The sequence below is a fragment of the Rhinolophus sinicus genome, chromosome 18, assembly GCF_057876585.1.
Source record: "Rhinolophus sinicus isolate RSI-liver-muscle chromosome 18, RSI-T2T, whole genome shotgun sequence".
Taxonomy (NCBI): domain Eukaryota; kingdom Metazoa; phylum Chordata; class Mammalia; order Chiroptera; family Rhinolophidae; genus Rhinolophus; species Rhinolophus sinicus.
The window spans coordinates 38,675,001-38,688,833 of record NC_142518.1 but is presented as its reverse complement, the minus strand read 5'-3'; the positions used below and the strand labels follow the sequence as shown (position 1 = coordinate 38,688,833).

The following is a 13,833-nucleotide window of genomic DNA, read 5'->3' as shown; positions in this document are numbered from 1 at the left end:
CACCCCTGTAGACCAATCCCTTTCTTTCCCTTGGCTTATCTCTATCCAAATTGGAGCACTTCTCATGAATCACACATTTTCAGTTTGGCGAAAAAAGGTCACATAGGATATTTTGAATTTTAATTATTAGTCCAGGAATGCAAAAACTTCTAGAGAAAGCCATAAGCGTATTGATGTGCAATTCCTAACTCAATTGAATTAAACACTTTGGTGTTGACTACCCAGCACAAACTAAAAAGGAAAAAAATAATAATCTGCCTGTTTACTTTTTCAAAAGAGTTCAGTTGCAGGTTGCAATCACAACCTCTGTGGAGCTGCGCCAGGGACCTAAATCGATTAAGGAACACTTTTAGCTGATAGTGAAATGTCTCACCACCAGCATCTTAGCAATTCATCTTGCTTGAGGCTTAAACAGTCAAATACACTTTCTCTCATATATACCTTATCTCCAATGGTCTATTCTATCCTTTGTCACCACCAATGCCTGATGTGGGATGAAGAAAGATTAATCATAAACTTAGTGGTCTAGTAAAGTCACTACAGAGTAACTGGATACCCTATTGGAAACTAGTCAGTACACATTAAGGACAGCCCCTACCAGATGCCCAGTTCTGTTCCATAGAGAGTTGAAAAGGTATAGCTGCTCCTGACCTCAGTGATCTTTTTAGGTAGTGGGAAGAGAAAACATACACAAAAGAAATAGTTACATGACAGTACTCAAGATAAATAACAATTTTCAGAGATTTTACAGGCAGCGCGTGATTGATTGTCAGATGAATAAAACAGACATTAAAGTGGTATGGGAATTCAAGGGAGGAAGAGATAAGTATGGGCTGGAGTCCTCTGGGAAGAGTTTATAGAGGAGAGATTTGAGACTGACTTTGAAAGATGAATAGGATTTTATTGGTGGCTGGGGATTAGGGACAGGCGGAAGTCCTGAGCAGGGGAATTGGCATAAGCAAAAGCTGAGTAACAGAAAAACAGAACCTTTTCTGAATAGAGTGAAAGGGGGACTCTATTTGACCAGAAAAGTTTGGGAAAGTGATTTAAGAAGAATGTCTGGAGAGGTAGGTTGAGCCTGATTGTGAAGAATTATCAATGCCAGGATAAAGAGTGGGGAAGAATTGCAACATGATCAAAGTTCAGTTTAAGGATAGATTAGAAAGGGAAGAGAGTTTATCAAAGGGATACTGTAGAAATACAAAATGGATTAAACAAGGGATAAACTGGAGGCCAGAAGATCAGAGAGGAGGCTATAGATTAATGTAGGCAAAACAAAGTTAAGCCCCGGAATAAGGATAGAAAGGGAAGACAGATAGTAGATACCAAGTTGGGGTTGGAGGAGAACCTAAATATATGAGAGAGGCAAAAAAGAGAGAGAAGTCACCGGCAGATGAAAGGTTTGAGCTTGGGAGACTTAAAGAAAGAATAAAAATATAGAAATAAGGAACTGCATGGAAAACTAGATTGAAAGGTTGGCTGTCTCTAATAATGAATTGTCATCGAAGCAATGGACCTTAAAAGTCATCTAGACTACAGATTCTAAATTCTAAAGCATCTTTATATAAGTCATGTAGCCTTTACGTGAATGTTTCCAAAGATGGGGAACTAAGATTCTTGCAAGAGTCCATTCAATGTTCCTAAAGCTCTAAATTTTAGAAAGTTTTTTCTTAGTCTTTGGCCTAGGAGAAAAACTTTCTAATATTCAGTGTGAGCTGCAGGAATGGTATCAACTGCTTCTTTAGGTAGAAAGCTCCATGTCATTGGAAGTATTTAAAGCAAACTGTTTAAACAACTTCTGAGAATGTTGTATAGAAAATTAATTTTTCATAGTGACATCAGCAAGATGTCAGACTAGGAGCTCCCAATGCTTATCTTCTCCCCCACAAAAACAAAAAATAAACAACTACATGCCAACTAGAATAGCTCTGAGAGAGTTCCAAAATACAATAAAGAAGCTGCAGAAACTCTACGGAGTAGGGAGACAGAGTGGCCACATAGAAAAGCACAGTAAGCAGTTTATCTATGTAGCCTCATCCTCTGGTCTGGCAGAGCTTGGGGCAAAAAGGAATCTCTTTGACCTGACCTCCACCCACAAGGGAAAAGGAGAGCAGGAAGACTCCAGCAGTCCTAGAGAGGCTGAAAGGATGAAAAACAAAATCCAGAAATACTCTGTCTATAGACATTCACTGTAAAATTAAAGACACTATAGGCTAAAAGTGAAGAGATAGAAAAGATATTTCAAGCAAATGGTAACCAAAAGAAAGTATGGCTGGCTATACTTATACCTACACAATAGACTTTATTTCTAAAGCTGTCTCTAGCAACAAAAGAAGACATAATATGATGATAAAAGGGTTAATTCAACAGGAAAATATAACATATATATATAAAACATATATATATGTGTGTGTGTGTGTGTGTGTGTGTGTGTGTGTGTAATCTCCAAATTCAGAGTACCTAAATATATAAAACAAATAATGACAGATCTGAAGGCAGAAATTGACAGCAATACAATAAAAGTAGGGGACTTCACTACCCCACTTACGATAATGAATAGAACATGCAGACAGAAAATCAGTAGAGAAATGTCTAACTTGAATAACACTACTGACCAAATGGACCTGACATATACAGAAATTTCCACCCAACAACAGCAGAAGACACATTCTTCTCATGGGCACATGGAACATCCTCCAGGATAGATAACGTGGAAGGTCACTTAACACATTTAAAAAACATGAACATCATTCTAAATATCTCTTCTGACCATAATGGAATGAAATAGAGATCAATAACAGCAAGAAAATGGGAAAATTCACAAATACATAGAAACTAAACAATACAGTTTTGAACAACCATTGGGTCAAAGAGGAAATCCAAAGGCTAAATTACTCTCTATCTTATGCATAGTTTCTCCATGGCTAGTGGTTTGTTCAGAATTAACACAGTTCATACTTGTTGTCCCAGCATAATTATTAATAGCTCCCCATTTCAGTGTTGAAAGTGTCCTGATTTGGATCATGGTCACCCAACCAATGGCCAACCTGGGAGAATCAAACATTCAGTAATAGTGGTTTGTATCCATGCCATGGTTTTTCATCTGTATTCCAAATGGATTTTGAATCTGTGTCAACTACTGGAAAGCCTTATGACTTACTGTAGTAGTTTCCCATGACTGTCATAACAAATGACCACAAACTGGGTGAATTAAAGCAACAGGAACTTATTCTCTCACAGTTCTGGAGTCTAGAAGTCCAAAATCAAGGTATTGGCCGGGCCATAATCTCTCTGAAAGCTCTAGAGAAGAATCCTTCTTTGCCTCTTCTTAGCTTCTGGTGATTACAGGCCTTCCTTGGCATTCCTTGGCTTGTAGGAAGGAATTGATTCCAATCTCTGCGTCCATCATCACTTGGTGGTCTCCCCTGTATCTGTGTTCTATATCTTTACATGGTGTTCTTCTCTCTGTGTGTACCTGTGTCCAAATTTCCCTCTCCTTATAAGGACTAGAGCCCACTCTAATCCTGTATGATCTCATTTTAAATTGATTATATCTGCAAAGACTCTATTTCCAAATAAGGTCGCACTCATAGGTACTGGGGGTTAGGATTTGAACATATTTTGGGGGGAACACAATTCAACCCACAATAGTCCACCCTCTAAACATCAAAATTCATGCCCTTCTTACATGCAAAATAAGTCCACCCCATCCTGACATCCCCAAAAGACTTAACCCATTCCATCATTAACTCTTAGTTCAAAACCTCACCTTCTAAATAATCTAAATCAGGTATGGGTGAGACTTTTGCTATGATCCATCTTGGCAAATAAATCCTCTCTATCTGTGGAGTTGTGAGACCTAGGAAACAAATTATTTGCCTCCAAAATACAATGCTGGGACAGGTATAGGATAGACAGTCCCATTCTGAAAGACAGAAAATTGAAGGAATAAATGGGTTGCTGGTCTAAGGCAAGTTGGCAAGTGAGCAGAGCAAGTTCCACTAGCTTTCAAGGCCTCAGAATAATTCTATGGTGGCTTGGTATTCTTTCCTCTGCTCATACCCTCTCAGTCCACAGGGGTGGTAGACCCCTCTCTAACCAAGGAGGTGCCCCCACCCTCTGGAACCAAGGAAGCAGTGGCCCCACCCTCAGGCTCCCACTATTTAGATCTGTGGTGGCAGGAGCAGTATCTCTGACCTGAGCCACTCTCAGCATCCCTGCTGACCTCTGAGCCCTCTTGGAGTCCTTCTTCTATTTTCTTTAAGGATAAAACATGTTCATAGCTGAGTAGCTCCATGAGCCTATTTTCTGCCTGTAGAATCCCTGAGGTCTGACAGCCGTCCTTCATTTTGAACTTTGTCCCCCTTCAGTCCAAGCTGGCAGTGTTTCTGCTGAGATAATTTATTAAATCCATGTGTCACACATGTAATCCCTCCAGCAAAAGTTTGTCCAGCTACACCCTTAGTGCTCTCTCCAGAGCATATGAGAACACTTTCTCATGTTCTGCAGTATGGATAGGCTGATAATTTTCCAAATCTTCCAGTTCTGGTGACTTTTTCCTTAATAGTTATGCCATGGACTGAATTGTGCCCCCTACAATTCGTATTTTGAAGCCCTAACCCCCAATGTGACTATATTTGGAGATAACAATTTTAGGAGGCAATTAACATTAAATTAGGTCATAAAAGTGGAGTCCTAATCTCATAGGATTGGTGACATTATGAGAAAAGGGAGAGAGAGATTGAGCGCTCTCTCTCTCTTTCCCACTTTCTCTCTCTGTCTCACTCTCTCTCTGTCTCTCTCTCTGTCTCTCTCTCTGTCTCTCTCTCTCTCCCTCTCTCTCTCTCTCCCTGCTCACATGTACTGAGGAAAGGCAATGTGAGTGTACAGCAAGAATGTAGCCATCTGCAAGCCAGGAAGAGAGCTCTCACCAGGAATTGGATCAGCCAGCACCTTGATCTTGGACTTCCCAGCCTCCAAACTGTGAGAAAATAAATTTCTGTTATTTAAGCTACCCAGTCTATGGTATTTTGTTATGGCAGCCTGAGCATACTAGCCCAAGTTCCTTCCTAAAAATATCTCTTTTCTCTTGCATTTTACTATAACCAGCAAAGAGAAACCAAGCTATATCTTGCTTGGAAATCTCCTCAGTGAAATATTTAAGTTTATTGCTTACAAGTTCTACAGTAAACTTGGAACAGTAATAGCAATGGTAGAACAAAATTCAGTCAACTTCTCTGCCACTTTATAAAAAAGGATTACCTTTCTCCCAGTTTCCTATAGTATATTCCTAATTTCTGTCTGAGACCTTACCAGGAGCATCTTTAATGTTCATATTTCTAGCAACATTCTGTTCAAGGCAATCTAGGATTTTACTATCATGTGCCTCAAAATTCTTCCAGCTTTTACTCATTACCCAATTCCAAAACCACTTCCATATTTTTAGGTATTTGTTACAGCAGTACCCCACTTCACAGTACGAAAAACTGTATTAGTTTCCTCGTACTGCCATGACAAATGACCACAAACCAGGTGAATTAAAAACAATAGAAACTTATTCTCTCACAGTTCTGGAGTCTAGAAGCCCAAAGTCAAGGTGATGGCAGGGCCATGCTCTCTCTGAAGGTTCTAGGGTAAGATCCTTCTTTGCCCCTTCTTAGCTTCTGGTGATTGCAGGCCTTCCTTGGCATTCCTTAGCTCATAGACACATCACTCCAAACTCTGCCTCTATGATTACCTGGTATTCTCTCTGGAGTCTGTGTCCAAATTTCCCTCTTCTTATAAGGACACCAGTCATTGGATTAGGGCTCACTCAAATCCATTATGACATTATCTTACATGAATTACACCTCTAAAGACCCTATTTTCAAATCAGGTTACATTCACAGGTACAGGAGTTAGGACTTAAACATATTTTTTTGGGGAGGGCACAATACAACACATACTCATCCAGGGTTGAATGCATCAAAGTTTCCTTATAGAATATAATGCACATAAGGAATATAAATCCCATCTCCTCAACTGCTGGACCAAAACAATGTCCATTTTACATATTATTTTATACTTTGTAGCTAATTGGACCATGAAATTCAATATTCTACCCAGGCAGAGCTCTGTATTTCTTCCATTTGTCCTGCACATTCTAGGATCTTGCACATTCTAGGAGAGCTCGCTTGTCACTCTATACTGGGATGATGTGTTTAGGAAGTTGTCTCCTCCAGTAGACTATGAGCTCCTTGAGGGCAAGAACTGGGGCTTACTCATCTCTGTATCTTCTGTGCCTAGCTTCCTAGATAACACAAAGTAGGCTCTTAGTAATTATTGTGGGAGGGAAGGAGGTTGGAAGGAAGGTACCTATAGAGTTATAATCTACAGGAAATAGGTGCTCGGAGGTCAGAGTGCCACAGCCAAGACTATGTCACTTCCTCAGGACTCTCCACCCTCTGATTTTCTGAAAACATTGCCAGGATCTCAGCATGAAAAAAACATTGCAATCATCCCAGATCAAGTGACCCCTTAGCTCATTAAACTACCTTTTCCTTCCAGAAGCTTCCTAGTCAATACAACAGCAGCTTAGCACATAGCCAGCATGCCAGAAGGGGGAAGCAGGTATCAGAGAGTGCCATATATAGGGTATGCTTTATATAGCTAATTCCTATAAGTGGATCAAGATTGAACACTTAATGTACCAGAGCCTTTCAACAGCACTTGTTCTCTCTCTCTCTCTCTCTCTCTCTCTCTCTCTCTCTCTCTCTCTCTCTCTCTCTAACCACTATCACTTGGCATCAGGAAGAATATATAGTTATTTTTAAAGTTTTGTCATGCCTTTACACACCCAACCCACTATAATGTCAAGAATAAAATGCTGAATCTGTATGCCTACAAAGAAGGAAAAGATCAGACAGTCACAGGAATTAGAGAAAAGGTAAAAGAGTCCTGTGGAATGCACACCTGGAACAAATTGGGGAGTTTTTGATACCCACCTCTTTCCTTCTTCTTTCAATTCCCAAACTAGTTGCTGGTATGCCCTGTTCCTGCCCCTCAGTCATGAGAGTCAGGCTGTAATAAACAAATGCAGAATTTACAGATAGTAAATGTCAAATTCAATACGATGAAAGAAGACAAACATAATGTCATTACATGAAGGCAGAGTCTTTATCTTATTTATCACCATATTCCCAATGCATTGAAAAGTGCCAAGCACAAAGTAGTTATTCAGTAAATATTTGTTTAATGAATTTTTAAAATTTTATTGGGGAAGGGGAACAGGACTTTATTGGGGAACAGTGTGTACTTCCAGGACTTTTTTCCAAGTCAAGTTGTTGTCCTTTCAATCTTAGTTGTGGAGGGCGCAGCTCAGCTCCAGGTCCAGTTGCCATTGCTAGTTGCAGGGGGCACAGCCCACCATCCCTTGCGGGAGTCAAAACTGGCAACCTTGTGGCTGAGAGCCTGCGCTCCAACCAACTGAGCCATCCGGAGCTCAGCGGCAGCTCAGCTCAAGGTGCCGTGTTCAATCTTAGTTGCAGGGGGCGCTGCCCACCATTCCTTGCGGGACTTGAGGAATTGAACTGGCAACCTTGTGGTTGAGAGCCCACTGGCCCATGTGGGAATCGAACCAGCAGCCTTCAGAGTTAGGAGCATGGAGCTCTAACCACCTGAGCCACCAGGCCTGCCCTGTTTAATGAATTTTTAATGAATTAAATTGATTAAACCAGGAAACTACTACAGGGAGTCAGAACATGGTATTCAGAAAATAGTGCTTGGGCAAGAAACCCCTGGGATGAAACTGTTATCCAAGTAGTGCAATATTCAGCTCACCTGGCAGCAATAGGGCCAGAAGGGGAATGTATGTCTCCAGGAGGTAGCTAAAGCCTGACAAACTTTCTTTATCCCAGAGTCAGAGCCTTGCCTCCTCCCTTTCTTGCCTGGCCAGAGGACTTGGATATCAACGAATTTCCAATTCACCACCTCCTTTTGCTGACTACTCAAAGAGAGCCAAGGCCAAGGCTAACAAAACTAATGTTTCTTAGACTAAACCAATGTAGTGATTTGGCCAACCACTATAAATATCATTGTTCCTGCCTTTATCTCCTATCCCAGGATTTATACCCCTATTCTTTTTCCCTTTCCAAAACCACTGGGGGTAAAAAAAACGGAGGTGGGAGATTTGTTAAGTATTGGCTCCAACTTTCATTCTTCCTATTCACATGCTCTGACACCTGGTCATTTCAGCCTTAGCAGCAGCTTGTCTGGCCTTCCTTAATTTATCTCTGTGACTAACTCTCTATTCTCTCTTCTCTTTTATTTATTTTAGATACCTGCCGCAGAAAACAACCCTTTCCTTGTTGGAATGCACTATTGGTACTCCAGCCACAGTCCCCGGACCCAGCACTGCAATGTTTGCCGGGAGAGCATTCCTGCCTTATCTAAAAATGTTATTATCTGTGAAGGTACATTACTGTTTCCTTTAGGAAGTGGAGCTAAGTGGTTGGAGATAGGGATGAAGGAGCTCATGTGGCTTTATTATCACTGACTCACACTAGGTCACTGGCTCTAGTGAAGGTTAGCTCTGACACTTAACAGACTGAGGAAAGGAAATGGGAAGAAACTGGCATAAGGGGGAATTCTCATGAATCAAAATGGAGGGTTAGGTCTGGAAGAACCAGACAATATGGTCACAAGTGTTAGAAAAACAGAAATCACCTCATTTTTACCATCAATTTCCATTCAAGTCAGATAGTAGAAAATGTAGCCAGTAAGAATAAAAAGGGACTGAGTCATATGGAAAATAGACCTTTGGAGGAGGGTCAGAACTATTTAGATGCATCTAGGTTCTAACTTTCAGAACAGCTTAGGGAAGGGAATTGGAATCTTCATTATCACCAGATTTACATCTATCTTTTTCCTTCTTCTTCTTCACAGTGTGCAAAGTGAAGTCTCACAGATTATGTGCTTTGAGAGCAAGCAAAGACTGCAAGTGGAATACCTTGTCCATCACTGATGACCTCCTCCTTCCTGAAGATGAAGTAGTAAGTACCAGCCATGCTTTCTCACGGTTACCGGCTTACACCTCCCCTTCAGCCGGGACACACAAAGGAAGGAAGACTTCTTCCTCTCTCCAAACAACCCAAGTAGACTTCTTCCCCAGGCTCATGATCCAACCAATCTGGAAGAATTAAAGCCCCCCACTCCTACCTGTCATTGGTCACTAGCATTGGAGTGGGGAGGGCAAGACCAGGAAGAACTTCCTTGAGGTTATCTAATGTCCTCCATGGAGTAGTGTAGTTATTCCAGCTGGCCCTTCTTCTCCTTATATTTCTAAATTCTTCTTCTTGTCTCTTTTTACTTTTCAGAAAACTATGCCCCACCAGTGGGTAGAAGGAAATATATCTGTCAGTTCTCAATGTGCAGTATGTCATGAGAACTGCGGCAGTTACCAAAGACTTCAAGATTTCCGATGTCTCTGGTGTAATTCTACGGTAAGACTCTTCTTATCTCCTTGATACTTAAGGACTTGACTTCAAGAGAAGGGCTGAATTGAAGCTTGACTGTGCATACACATAGATAGAAATCTCAGAGACTGTTACATCCAAATAGATTATACAGATTCCATAGTATAGAACTCAGTATCCTGACTTTCCAGATCTGGCTCTGGAGTCCTTAAGAGAAAGATTTAAGATGCTCATCTTTGATGGTTCTTAATTAGTGAGGCCTACTAGCAAAAGGGAAAAGCTACTAGGAAAAAGCTGAGCTCTCTTATGACAGTGTGGGCAATTAAAAAAATAAGTTCTGAGTCTACCCTTAGAAACCTTCTTCATTCACCATTTCCTAGAAACTTGTAATCTTTGTTAATTAATAATGGTTAATAATGTTAACTCATTATTATTCCCACTATGTATTGAGTGTTTTATATACATGATCTCATTTAATCCTTACAACAACCCTAAACAAGGCCTCATTGTCCCCATTTACAAATGAGGAAAGTGAGGTTTAGTACAGGGAAGTGATTTGCTCAAGGTCATACAGCCAGTAAGCAAAAGAGTCTTGATTCATACATAATTCTGCAAAAACCATGCTCTTAACTACAACATTATCATGCCTCTACACCAGTGATTCTCAGCTGGGGGTGATTTTACCCCCCAGAAGACATATAACAATGTCTGGAGACATTTTTAATTTTTACAACTCAGGGAAAGAGGGTGTGCTGCAGGCTTCTAGTGAGTAAAGGCCCGGGATTGTGCTAAACCTCCTGAAATGCACAGGGCAGAACAAAGAACTATCTGGCCCAAAGAGTCAACCGTGCCGACATTGAGAAACCCTGATCTAGACTTTCTAGCCTTTTAGACACTTCTTATAAACTGACTATTTTAGACAAGAAGAAACTAAAGTATAATCATGTTTCCCCGAAAACAAGACCTAGCCAGGCAATCAGCTCTTTTGGAGCAAAAATTAGTATAAGACCCGGCCTTATTTTGCTATAAGACTAGGTATAATATAATATAATATAATATAATATAATATAATATAATATAATATAATATAATATAATACCGGGTCTTATATTAATTTTTGCTCCAAAAGATGTATTAGAGCTGATTGCCCAGCTAGGTCTTATTTTCAGGGAAACAGGGAAGCTTCTTCTTAGAAGATTCTGGTTCCTTCTGCCTCGATGTAGCAGGTAATGACATATTTGCACTCCCTCTGCTTTGATCCAGCTCACTGGTATCTCCTGGAAGGGGTTTGTACCCTCCTTGGGTGCCCTGATTTTGGAGGCTGCCCCCAAGCGACGCCTCTAGACCACCTGGATCTCATGGCCAGTGGGGCATATGCTTACGTGTCCCACAGAACTGTAACCAAGGGAGAGTTTTTAACTGGCTACCACCCTCAGGGCACAGCAAGAGGCAACAGCCCGAGAAGTCCAGTCTTTCTGTGAAAAGAGGCCTATTAGCTTATCTTCATAGCTGCAGCCTGAGGGGCAGGTTTCTAATTAAACATACATCTGAGGGTCAACTGTAATCCTTTCCAGAGACCTTGGAGGGCGGGCACCATCTTTCCATTCTCCCTCTGACATGCTCCAGAGCACCAATATCTCCCAGAGGAGAGCTTTTACATGCATCTGGTGCCCCAATTTTTACATCTGGTGCCTCAGTTTTTGTGGCTGCCACCTGGGGGATGCCCCTTGATTGCCTGGCTCTGGTGGCCAGCAGGGCTTAAGTTTCTGAGTCTCACAGGACTGTAACAATCAGAGAGAGAGTTGTTGGCAGATTACCATTCCCAGGGCACAACAGAGACAGCAAAATGAAATATACCTCCAGTCTGTCTGTGAAAGAGGCCTATTTGTTTATTCAGTAGCTTTGACCTGAGGGGCAGGCTTCTGGTTTAGCACACCTGTTGGGGCCTATTGAGATGCTCTCAGAAAATGGAAGCTGGTGAATATCATCTTTGCATTCTCCCTCTGCCTTGTTCCAGCTCATTCGTATCTCTCAGAAAAGAGCTTATACGCTCAACTGGCACTCTGATTTTTGTGGCTGCTACCAGGAGACACCTACTGTGTTTCCCCGAAAATAAGACCTAGCCAGACCATCAGCTCTAATGCGTCTTTTGGAACAAAAATTAATATAAGACTGGGTCTTACATAGTACAAGATCCAGACTTATTTTAATATAAGACCAGGTATAATATAATATAATTAATATAATATAATATAATATAATATAATAAATATAATATAATATAATATAATACTGGGTCTTTTATTAATTTTTGCTCCAAAAGATGCATTAGAGCTGATGATCCAGCTAGGTCTTATTTTTGGGGAAAGACAGTATAGATTGCTTGGCTCTGGTGGCCAGCAAGGCTATCGCTTGTAAGTCCCATAAGACTGTAACCAACTGAGAAGAGTTCTTAATAGACTATCACCCCCAGGGCACAGGAAAAGGCAACGGTCCAAGGAATCCAGTCTATTAGCTTATCTTTACAGTTGCAGCCTGAGGAACCGGCTTCTAATTAAACACGTATCTAAAGGCCAACTGCAATCCTTTCCAGAGACTTCAGAGGGTAGGGTCTATCTTCATGCTCTCCTTCTGCCATGCTTCAGAACACCAGTATCTCCTGGAGGGGAGCTCTTACACATATCTGGTGTCCCAGTTTTTATGTCTAGAACCCCTTGTTTTGTGGCTGCTACCCAAATGGACACCCCTTGATCACCTGCCTCTGTTGGCTAGCAGTGCTTGCATTCCTGGGTCCCATGGGACAGTAACAAATGGAGAGAAATTCTTGGATAGTGACCACCTTAAGGGCACAATGTGGACAGCAGATTAAAACACACACCCGTCTTTCTGTGAAAGAGGCCTATTTGCTGTACTGAAGCTTCAGCCTGAAGGGCAGGCTTCTGGTTTGGCACACATCTACAAAATACTTTCCAAGAACAGAGGCCAGTGGATGCTATCTTTGCGCTCTCCCTCTGACTTGCTCCAGGTCACTGAGATCTCCCAAAAAGGAGCTTGTACAATCGTCTGGTGCCCCAATTTTTGTAACTGCTACACAAGGGGCACTTCTAGGTCACCCAGTTCTGGTGGCTAGTAAGACTTCGCCTTTAGTCCCACAGTACTGTATATATTTGCATATCTTAAAAGCTGCCACCTGAGTATCTGGTTTCTAATCAGCCTGCATCTAGGTGCTGACTGAAATCTTCTATCTTGGAACAATGGCAGGTCTTGGGAGACACTCAAATACTGGGAGCCACTAAAAATAGAATTGGCTGCTTAGACTATCACAAAAGTTTGAGAGACAACCAAGAGCTAGAGCAGGGCTGAATGATAAGTTTCATCCCCTACCTAAGGCCACTACCTCAAAACTGGGAGAATAGACTGTTTTATCGACTGCAGAGAAGCAAACACAAGAACCCAAAGAAAATGAAGAAACAGAAGGAATATTTTCCAAACAAAAGAACAAGATAAAAACTTCAGAAAAAGTATTAATGAAACAAAGATAAGTGATATACATGGTAAAGAGTTCTAAATAGTAGTTATAAAGACACTTACTGAACTAGAGAAAAGAATGTATGAACACAGTGAGAACTTCAACAGAGATAGAAAATATATAAGAAACTACCAAATAGAAATCACAGTACTGAAGAATACAGTAACCAAACTGAAAAATACACTAAATGAATTTAACAATGGACTAGACTAGATGAAGTAGAAGCAAGGATCAGTGAACTCAAATACAGGACAGAGGAATTCACCCAATCAGAGCAATAAAAAGAAAAATTATTTTTAAAGCGAAGATAGCTTCAGGAACTTATAGAACAACGTCAAGCAGAATAACATTTGCATTATAGGAGTCCCAGACGATTATAAGAGAGAGAAAGGGACAGAAAATTGTAAATTTATTTAAACAAAGAATGTCTGAACACTTTCCTAACTGGGGAAAGAAATGGATATCCAGATTCAGGAATACCAGAGACTTCCAAATAAGATAAACTCAAAGGGACCCACATGAAGACACATTATAATTAAAATGCCAAAAGTTAAAGACAAATAGACTCTTAAGCAAAAGAAAAACAACTTGTTACATACAAGGGAACCCCCATACTACTATTACCATTTTTCCCTGAAAATAAGACATAGCTGGACCATCAACTCTAATGCGTCTTTTGGAGCAAAAATTAATATAAAACCCGGTCTTATTTTAATATAATATAAGACTGGGTCTTATATAATATAATATAATATAATATAATATAATATAATATAATATAATATAATATAATATAATATAATATAATATGAAATAATATAATATAATATAATATAATATAATATAATATAA

The 13,833-nt window shown here is 40.4% G+C and overlaps 1 protein-coding gene across 1 annotated transcript in view; it reads left to right on the top strand.

The window, feature by feature from the left end:
- The window catches only part of DGKK (diacylglycerol kinase kappa), a 137,800-nt gene that overhangs the window by 59,224 nt on the left and 64,743 nt on the right, over positions 1–13,833 (top strand). The window contains exons 5-7 of the mRNA XM_019718795.3: positions 8,315–8,450; positions 8,923–9,029; positions 9,354–9,479. Coding sequence (XP_019574354.2) covers positions 8,315–8,450; positions 8,923–9,029; positions 9,354–9,479 — 369 coding nt within the window. The remainder of the gene's footprint in view (positions 1–8,314; positions 8,451–8,922; positions 9,030–9,353; positions 9,480–13,833) is intronic.